The 11232-nt window shown below is 25.4% G+C and overlaps 1 protein-coding gene across 2 annotated transcripts; it reads left to right on the forward strand.

Annotated features, from left to right (window-relative positions):
* Window positions 1-4003: 4003 nt before the first annotated feature.
* Window positions 4004-6067, forward strand: LOC107480597 (putative branched-chain-amino-acid aminotransferase 7). Of its 2 annotated transcripts, none has more exons than XM_016100745.3 (8): window positions 4004-4130; window positions 4222-4402; window positions 4495-4803; window positions 4894-4989; window positions 5197-5313; window positions 5426-5521; window positions 5605-5717; window positions 5795-6067. In XM_016100745.3, the coding sequence occupies exons 1-8, from the start codon at window positions 4084-4086 to the stop codon at window positions 5907-5909; spliced, it is 1074 nt and encodes a 357-aa protein (XP_015956231.1). In that variant the 5' UTR covers window positions 4004-4083; the 3' UTR covers window positions 5910-6067. The 2 variants fall into 2 exon arrangements, with proteins under 2 accessions (XP_015956231.1, XP_015956232.1); XM_016100746.3 differs by having other exon boundaries at window positions 4225-4402.
* The last annotated feature ends 5165 nt before the right edge of the window (window positions 6068-11232 follow it).

Below are 11232 nucleotides of genomic sequence, written 5' to 3' on the forward strand. Positions count from 1 at the left end.
TTGTATAGAGGTAGGTAGAAGTTCCGTTGTTCCAACCTCGTCGCCAACACTGCCGTTGAGATCAACAGCGAACGAAAGGGAGGCGACAGGCGGGGCGGGTGGCTCGTACGCAGGGACTAAGGAAGATGCAACAGCAGGTCTTGAGCTAGAACCGGCAACCGTCGCTAAAGTGTTCGTATTCCGGTTCGAACCCCCGAGCTGGACACCACATCAACCAGCTTTGCCAACAGTTCCGGTGTCCTCACTTCGGGAAACTGCCGGCGACAAAGAAACATGACTTGCAAGTCCTCATCACTCTCAATCGTGAAACAATCATACTTCACGCTATCTTGGAGCACCGTGATTGGAATGCGATAGAAAAACTTCTTAACCTTTTTCACACCATCCAGACCAAGTTTCAGCAGTACAGACCTAGCAAGGTCATCATAGCTCGTCGTAGAACTCACGATAATACAGAGAGGATCCTTATCGGTGAACTTCACACCGGAATGAGTTTTCCTCTTAATCGATCCTCTGTGGTGAACCAACACTATAAAACTGTCCTCACCAGCCATATGACCCCTCAATAATGAGAGCAACTCACGTTCATCACATATATATACAGGTCTGGAACACAATAATTCGAAACAACCTAATTCGCACTATATATACATAATTCGAATCAACTCAACTCGAATTAAGGTTTGCTTCTTCTTTCTTAGTAATTCAAATCGACCTAATTTGAATTCTGTTTAGCTCGTTTTCCCTAGTAGTTCGAATCGACTAGATTCGATTTAACAATGTATAATTCGAACCATATTGATTCGAATTACATGCAATTCCTTTTAAATGTATTTCGAAGCAAGTTGTTTCGAATTACTTACATTTGTAGTTCGAATCATGTTGATTCGAATTACATAAAAATAGTCATTGGTTGATTGCTGAAAAAATTTTGATTTTGACTGATTTAGGTAAAAAATTTCTCAGCTTGGTTTATTTGGATTTTTTGTTCTAATAATAATCTTAACATATAGTGTTTACTCTGATTCATGTTAGAGATATACAGAGATACCGAAAAAGTAGCTCAATGTTATGTTTTGTGAGTTCTTTTTCTTTTTCTTAACTTTGTTATGTGAGTGTAAATCTAATATATATTTGTTAGCTAAATCACTTAAAATTAATTAATATAGTTTGTACTTAATTAGTCTAATTTTCAAAAGACGTATGAATATTACTAACAAATATGAAAATATTATGTTAAGATTTAGATCCCGAAATGAACAACAATTGTCTTAAAATTCAGTTTCTAATACGTATAAATTTTTTTTAAAAAATTCTTTTGAACACTAGAATAACTGAAGTTAGAAAATGAAAAAAAAAAAAAGAGTAAAAAGCCTTACTTGATGTCAAATTAATGTATTCATAATTTCATATATTAATAAAATTAATTATGTTAAATATGTATTAAAATTAGTTATCAAAATAAGTCACTGGAATAAAAATAAAACTTTATATTCAAGCAAAATACTTAACTAAGTCTAACCAAATTGTTATAATAACTTTTCAAATCACGCGCTCTTTCTCCTTTTCCTTCTCCTTCTCCGTTTCCTTCTCCTTCTCCTCTTCCTCCTCGTATTTCTTCTTCTTCCAAGTTCACACAAGTTCTTCTTCTTCCCTTCTTCTTCTCCTCCTTTTTCTTTTTCTTCTTCTTCCAAATTCCCATACGTAGATTCTTTTTCTTTTTCTTTTTCAATGTTGCGTCTTTTTCTTTTTTTTTTTCGTTATCGTCATCACCAGTAATATCAACATTTTGCGAACATTTTTATTAGTTCTGATTTTTTTTGCTGCTATCATTAAATAATTTCGGTTTATTTCTTAATTTATTTCAATTCATTTGTGTGTTAATTGAGGTTCACTTGATGTTGTTGATAAGTATTGACCAAATTTTTATTTCTTAAGTAATTTCGGTTTATTTCTTACTTTAATTGAGATTTATTTGAATCCAGAAATGAATTCGATGTGTTTTTGTTAATGATCGAGTCTTTTTTTAGCAAAAAAGAATGAAATTATTTATTATCATTTTATTCAATTGTATTAGATTCCATTCCATTCCATTTAATTTATCTTAAAAATCATTCCAACCATTGGAACAAATTATTCATCAACAACACACTTGGACTGCAAATGAACTGAAAATATTATCAAAACGAAATAATTGTATAATACTAAATGAACTGAATATTTGGCCATTATATAAATTCGAATTCAGAAACAATTACGTCTAGAATAAACCGAAAATATTATCAAAGTAAAATCACTGTATAATACCAAATGAACCGAACATTGTCCAATGTTCATTGTATAAATTCAAATTCAATTCAAAAGGTTAGTTTTTGTTAGCAAAATATTATTGTTGAGTTTGGGCCAATTTAGTTAGACTTGGTTGCAAAAAATACTTAAATGTGTATCTGGACTGATAAAATATATGTTAGAATATAAAATATATATTAAAAATAAATTAAATAATATATATATTTATACACAAAATATATTAGTAACTTATTTTACTGTATAAATAGTTTTTTTTACATAAAAAATATTTCTATTTTATATTATATTTATATGAATATAGGTTATTGTTGGTGTTATTGTTATTATTGTTGTTGCTACTACCCTACTTATATTGTTGTTTTTAATATTGTTGTTCTATGTTGCTCCATTGATGTTGATGACGTTGTTGTCGTCGTGGTCATGGATCTCAACATGTTATATAAGAAGATAGATAAGTTATACCTAGAAAAAAAAAAACGAGAATTTTAATAGTAAGGATTTTATCTAATTAATAATATTGGAATATAATTTACTAAAAATAAAACATACAAACGTCATTTTAATATATATGTTAAGGAGATGTTTCCGTTAAGACGCATAAAACATTTTTTTTTATAGAAACGCTTATATGTTATATTATTATTTGATGTATTAATAAATCGGTTATTTTTAAATTTTTTAACAAATTAAAATAAAATCGATTTTTTTATAACAATAACAATAAATCTATTTTTTTAGGAATTTAAATATCTACAAAATAAAAAACTAGGAATATATTTGTCTTTTTATAAAAAAAATTTAAGATATTCGATTTAGATTGTGTAATTCGATCGGATCAAATCGAGTCTATAATAATTATAATGCAGACAATTGAGTTTATTATTATTGATATAATAAACCGATTTTGTTCTAACTTATTAAAAAATAAATTATTAATTAGTTTAATAAAAATGTCCAATAATAATATGACATATATAAACATCTTTAAAAAAAAGACATTTTTAATATTTTTATTAAAGTGGTCTCCTTAATGATATACATCATTAAGACAAACGACTCTTCATCTTCATGTATATGTGGATGTTGGAAAAATCAAAAGGGTCAAATTAAAAATTAAAATGTAAGAATATTTTACACAAGTTTGCCCTTTTGGTAGTTGGCAGCAATGCACACCTAATTACTCGCATGACTCTGACTTGGCCAATAAACAATTCAGAAGCCACCGATGAAGTGAATGAACAGGAAATCGATCTTTTTTATTTTTTTTTGTTATTGGAGAGAATAAAATGTAATCTCTCACTTTTAATTCTACAAGTGGGACTAGAAATAAATGAAAGAAAAAATGCAATAACGGGTGGGATCTTCTACTGGATACCATCTAATTTTTTTTCCACTGGAGAGGATCCACCGCCTGAATCAACATGCTAAGGTGGAGATCATCAATTTTGCAACGATATTGTAACTTGACACTATTCTTTATACATTTTCTATATACAATACACAGTTCGTTCGAAAAAGTTATACAAATATCCAATGATATCTAAAAGTACGTGAAGTGTTTGATTCTTATCATAATCACTTTTATAAGTTTTAAAAATGGTAGTAATAGGTGATTGGCATGCCACTTTGGACTCCTTCAATATTAAAGGATCCTTTACAAATACAAGTAATAATCGAATTTTGAATATTTCAGTATTTGATGCATATATATAAGGTCACTGCTACGAGGCATGACATAGTGTTGGTGATTTCTTGTTGCAAGTTGAACACAAAATGGATCCTCCTCCTATTCTAACATCCTCTGATTATGCTGCTACCAGGTACCTTATGAAAGCCATTAGTTTCTCTGAAAGACTATTATCTTTATCTATAGAATATGTTTCTAATTCTCTAATATACCCATCATTATAGTAGTGCTGGTGAAGAAAGGCATGCAGAAATCAAGTGGGATGAGATTGGATTCGGTATAGTTTCAACTGACTTTATGTATGTCATGAAATGCTCAAAAGGAGAAGACTTTGGAGATGGAAGCCTCATTCCCTATGGAAACATAGAGCTCCCTCCATCTGCTGGAATCTTAAATTATGGACAGGTTAGAAATTAAAGGGCACAGTATACAACATATAATGATCCTTCCTCTATCATACCTTCATTCCAATATATATCGAAGTTGTTATTATGTAGGGAGTGCTTGAAGGGCTAAAGGCATACAGAACAAAAGATGGGAGTATAGTGCTATTTAGACCAGAAGAGAATGCAAGGCGCATAAAGATAGGAGCAGAGAGAATGTGCATGCCATCTCCATCAGTTGAACAATTTGTTCATGCAATCAAGAAGACAGTAATTGCAAACAAGCGTTGGGTACCTCCATTTGGGCAAGGTTCACTTTATATTAGGCCATTGCTTTTGGGAACAGGAAGTGTGTTAGGCTTGTCTCCATCACCTGAATACATGCTTCTCATATATACTACTCCTGTCAAGAGTTACCACAAGGTGCTTTTTTTATTATTATTTTCAATTCCCTTTTTCTTTACTCATTGTACAGTTAGGAGTTTGGACTAATAACTTCACTTTTTTTTTTAGGGTCCATTGAACTTGGTTATTAAAGATGAGCTCTATAGAGCAATTTCTGGCCCTGGAGGAACTGGAGGGATCAAAAGCATTACTAACTATTCCCCAGTAAGTAGGACAATCCCATTATTTGATTTGATCATTTCTTCATTCTATAAATTGATTTGAAGTATAAAGAAAATAATTAAAAAGTTACTGTAAAGTGTTCTCAAGCAGATTAATTTAATGTAACATATATATGGATTGTGAAGTATCACTGCTTCTAGTGCTAAAAATATAATGCCAAAATTTAGGGTCTAATGTTATTTGCTGTAGGCTTATAAAGCATTGAATGAAGCAAGGGAAGAAGGGTTCTTTGATATATTATACTTAGATGCAGCAACAGGAAAATTTATTGAAGAGGTCACCGGATGCAACATCTTTGTGGTCAAGGTACAACAGAAGCTATGCTTTTGTTTGTTATATCTTTATGGAAGAACTAGTAAAATCATCTCTCAGTTTTTTCTATTGATTCAATAATGTATGTTTGGATTATCTTGTGAAGGGTAATAGCATCACAACTCCAGAAGCAGTAGGAACTATTCTTCCTGGAATCACAAGAAAAAGCATCATTGACATTGCCATTGATTTGGGTTATCAGGTGATTTATTACATTGTTGTTTCCCTTAATTAGTATTAAAATCAAGAATTAATTGGAAACTTTGGTCTGTGAATAATTTGTAGGTAGAGGAACGTGGTGTTCCAGTGGAAGAATTGTTACAAGCTGATGAAGTTTTCTGCACCGGAACTGCTGTGGTTATCAACCCTGTTTTCTCTGTAACCTATAATAAAACAAAGTAAGAATTAAGAAGCTATATCTTAAATGCTGTTTTACTATATTATGTGTTGTGTAATGTGTATTTGCACAATGCAGAGCCAAATATAAAACAGGATCAGGAACAATATCTTCAAAATTGTACGAGACACTAACTGGAATTCAAACTGGACTTGTTCAAGACATAAGAGGATGGACACTCCAAGTTGATTGAGCAGAGCAAGAAGCATATCTGTTATTTTATTTCCAATGTATCTTTTGAAATACTACATAATGGAGCGTAGGTGATGTAATTTATCTGGTTATGCAAATCTAGCATCGTTACTGTTATTATTATAACAAAACAATATAGCTTTTGGAATTTTTTTTTAAGTGTGTGCGCCATTGCTTTTTATCATCCTGCCATCATCATGATTCATGAATCATATTTTTCGATTATATTCAAGGGAGCCACTCAGCTAAAGATGCTGAAAACGTCTTTTTATAAAGATATTTTTTAATAATTAAAATTTAACACATATAATCGATTAAATTTTGTTATTTTTGTCAAAATTAGACTAGACAAATTAATTTAACCGAAAAATGGTGAATCAAATCTTGAACTGATCTAAATTAATATTATTTTTTATAGAAAATGACTACAATATCTTATTATAGAAAATGACTAAAATACTTCTATTATAGATATTAATTTTGAGAATCCTAAATTTTAGTCCTTTATTTTTCTATCGTAAGGGTAGAATTTAGAAGTTTTAAAATATATAAATATATATATAATAAGAGTATTTTAATCATTCTCTATAATAAGGTTATTGTAGTTATTTTTTATAAAAAAATAATATTAATTTAGATCAGTTCAAAATTTGATTCACCATTTTTTCGATTATATCAATTTGTCTAGTCTAATTTTGACAAAACTAACATGATTTAATCGATTATATATGTTAAATTTTAATTACTAAAAAATATCTTTAAAAAAAGACGTTTTAAGCGTCTTTATGTGAGTGACTCCTATATCATTAATTAACTTAATAATTCCATGTACTGGTCAAATTATTGAATAAAAGTGATGTTATAAAATTAACAAGTATAATTATCCGTGCTATGCACGTGATAAGATTGAAATTATAATTTTAAATTATTTTTTAAAAATTAATTTGAATTATAATAATTTAATTAATAAAAAAGTAACATATTATATATTGTTTATTTTTTTAAATTTAGTATTAATTGGATTAACTCTAAAATAGTTATTAATTGGTTTTAATAATTTACTTTTTTCAGTAAATCAGACATATATACTGAATATGATCATAAATAATATAGTAATAGTTAAATCTATCAATAAATATGTTGGTTATTATCACACTATAAAACAAATTAAATATAAAAGATATTAGCACCTATAAATCTATAAAATCGCACTGTATTTGATTCGCGTGCAAGGGTTTACTTATCAAATAAACTTAAAATATGAACAAAAAATATTTATAAATTGGACCTAGCATCACTTAAAAAAAATCATGAAAAATAATCAACTTACCTTATCATCCATGCGAACCATTTCTAAGTAAGCTGTCTTACTCTTGTCAAATTTAAATGGAATTTCTATAACCTTATAATTCTTGCTTTTATTTTCCAAATTTTTTCATTACATAATCTACCATAGGTAATAGTGTTGATAGAATCGTAGCTAGTAGCCATTAAGTATGAAAAATAATAAGTAGAAAAAAAACTATGTCTGAGATACAAATTTTTTAGATGATAAATAATTGTAATAATTCATTATTACATATTAATTATTTTTTTGTTATAATTATTTTGTTTTATATATATGATTATTTTGTATTATACAATCGTTCAATAATTTTTTATTTTTTATATCTATATATATTCCTCAATTCCAACTCTATTCATATGCATATTAACAATTTTTCTTAATAGTGATGTTTTAATTTTTCGTTTTCCCCTGTATCTTTCTTTTTTTTAAATAGTGGTGTTTTAATATTTCTTTTTTCTTTTTTTAAATATTTTTTCTTAATAATTACATTACTAATATGAAATATAAAATGAGAAAAAATGTGATATATATCCAAGAAAGAAAATAAACTTAAAAATAAAAAAAGAAATTTTATATTAAAAAATATAAAAATAATACATTAAAAAAGAATAGTCGTAATTTATAAATTGAGTCAACAATTTAAATTTCTCTAAAACTAATTTAATCAAATATCAATATTGGAAATAAATTACTTAAATAATACTTAATCTATTCTAGTCCTTGACACGTATAAATTAGAGTCATTCTCGTAACGACAACAAACTGAAACAATGTCATAAGCTCGAACATTTAGAACGAATTTGCGCAAATTTAGATCATTCCTTTGTTCTTTGAAAACCTTCTGTATCCCTGATAGAGTTAAATCAAAATTCCTTTTATGGAAAAAGAGTTACAGAGATGACTTTGATGTGGTTATGGAAAAAGAGTTACAGAGATGACTTCGATGTGTTGGAGACTAAAATCCGGAAGTCACTATTTATATTTGAGTGTGACACCCATTAAACCCGAAAGACCAAATAAAATGGTATCTCTGGTTTTATTCTCATTTAATTCTAAATCAAAAGTAATAGTGACTTATTTAATTCAGCATTTATGATAATAAATAAGATGACCATCGTATAAGTCATTCTATAAGTTATTTAATTTAAAATAGCTTAATTTGCGATTATAATTAATATATGTATTGCCTATAAATAGATTAAGAAATAATAATTTCGTAACAAAATAATCATTAAATTTGAATTACAATTAATTGATTGATAGATATTATAATAAAATAAATTTAATGAGTTAAAAAAAATAAATCGAAAAACACCATCTGAAACATGTTACGACAGCTTTATCATTAAGTGCAGAAATTTAATTTTTACATAACAGAATAAATATTTACAGATTATTATATTAAACACTGACTAAAAAAATACACTAAACAAAATAAAAGCATCAATAGTAAAATATAACCTAAAAAATTACTTAAATTAAGAAAGAACTTGTGATGAGTTATAATAAATCTATATATGAGAAGTAAGAGTAAAATAAATAATTAAAAATAAAGTAAAAAGAGCAATTAAAAAAAGTAAAAGAAGATAGAAAAGATAATGTGTGGAGTAGATAAAAAATGTATTACAATAGAAGATTAATATAATTAATTAATACAAAGGATGAAAGAGAAAAATCAAAATACAATCTTATTAAAAAAATTTCAAAAAAATATTTTAAAAAAAACCTATTAATCAATTTTTATAAAAATATTACAAAAAATTTAAATTATCTTTAAATAAAATAATAATACCCTTAAGAATTATTAATCAAAATAAATAAAAAAGAATTAATATAAAATAAAATCATAGAAACATATTAACAAAATTAAGATAAAAAAATAAAAAATTACAAATATTTTACTTGAAGGACAAAATAAAAAGGGAGAAAAGGGATGTATAAAATTATAAGATAATAATTTAAATTAATTGAGTTCATTTATTTCATTGCTTTATATATTATTTATTAAATAATTTAATATTTATGTTGATCATATTAAATAATAAATTAGTTATAATTAATTTGGTATAATGAATCAAACAAAATTTAAAATAATTTGATATTTACTCTAACTAAATTAAATATTGGAAGTTATGATTAATGTAATTTAATGAATCAAATAAAATATTAAATGATGAAATATTTATCCTAATTAAATAAGATTATATAATTGATTAGTTATAATTAATACAATTGAATGAATCAAACACATTAAATTAAAAAATAATTTAGTTAATTTGTGTCTTAAGGATACATTTTAAAAATATTTATTTTTTAACAACTTTTATAAAAGATTTTTTATAATATTTTAAGCCTATGGTCTAAAGGCACAGTTATAATAATCCATTAAAAAAAACTTAATTAATTAATATAAATAATTAATATAATTGATTTAGTTCAATAAATTAAAAGAAATAAATGTGAAAGAAAGAGATAAAGGGAAAGTGAAATGATAAAAACGTGTAGCCATTAAAAAGCAATAAAAAAAGTCCTTTTTAGTTTTTTATTTATTAATTATTAATTTATTATAATTAATTTCATAACATTTATTATACATTATTCATCTTATAAATTAATACAATCAATTTATTGATATCAATTATCGATAATTAATTATAATTGATATAACTCATTTCGCTATACTTTTTAAATAAATAATTAAAAATGTACGTCTCAATTTTTTGTTAAAGTAAAATAAAATAAAATATATAAATTGAGTAGATATAAATCTGAAAATTATAAATTTTATTAACAATTCAAACCATAAAATTAAATTTAATGTCTATTTTAAAAATAATTACTGACTTTTTATTCTTTTAATTATTAATAATTTAAATAAAATAATACCCTATAACTTATTTTATTATTTATTTTAAGTAATTACTAACATAGTTGTTAGTAATACCCAAGTGTATATTATCAATATAATTTTATCACGGGTATTTCAATCTTATCGTCATTGTAATTTTGTACCGTCTTAAAATTTATTCTTTTTGCCTATTTTCACATTAAAAAAATTTTTGTGCTGTCTTTTTTAATTGTTATTAGATTTGTTAAATAATAAAGAATTCTTTAAAAATAGAAATAGCAATGACACCTTGAATAATTAATTTAATAGAATTAAATGTAAACGAATAAGATGATTCAATCAATTATATAAATAATAGCATATTTATAAATATTAATATTGAAAATAGTCTCACTAATGTAAATGATTAATATAATAATTATATAAAAAATAATTAATTACATAATTATATAATTTTCAAGATCCTATATAGTTAAATATAACAGACAAATAAAAAATATCTATATGATAATGTCCTAATATTTTAGCATACTTTAAGTAATTTTTATAAATTTATATATCATATTATAATTTTAAGTCAACTCCTTAAACACATTATAATATAAACCATCTAAAAAGATACACCAAATTAATTAATATCACATGGGTTACAACATACACTCTAAATTGTCACAATATTTCAAATAAAAAGAGCATCAATACAGAGAAATCAATGAATATATATAACTAAAATAAAGAGTAACAAAGAGACACAAAAAAATAAAATAAAATAAAGAGAATCAATAAAAATATATACATATAAACCACATACACGAACAATGTATATATTAATTGTGAATCACAAAAAAAAAGACAATATATATATGAATTGAAGTACACATGACAAAATAGAATATTACAAAACAAAATTATAGTAAAATTATTTAAAAATAACATAAAAATGACACATTTTTTGTTAATCAGAAATTAAAAGAAAAAAAAAGTGTACACCTAATAATAAGCAATTAAAATAAACAAAAAATTTTAAAAAAATATAAAAAATAAAATGTATAAATAAATATAAAAGAAACAAAAATTCAATAAATTACAAAAATTATACCTAAACACGAGAGAAAGGGGGAGGGAGAG

The sequence above is a fragment of the Arachis duranensis genome, chromosome 3, assembly GCF_000817695.3.
Source record: "Arachis duranensis cultivar V14167 chromosome 3, aradu.V14167.gnm2.J7QH, whole genome shotgun sequence".
NCBI lineage: Eukaryota > Viridiplantae > Streptophyta > Magnoliopsida > Fabales > Fabaceae > Arachis > Arachis duranensis.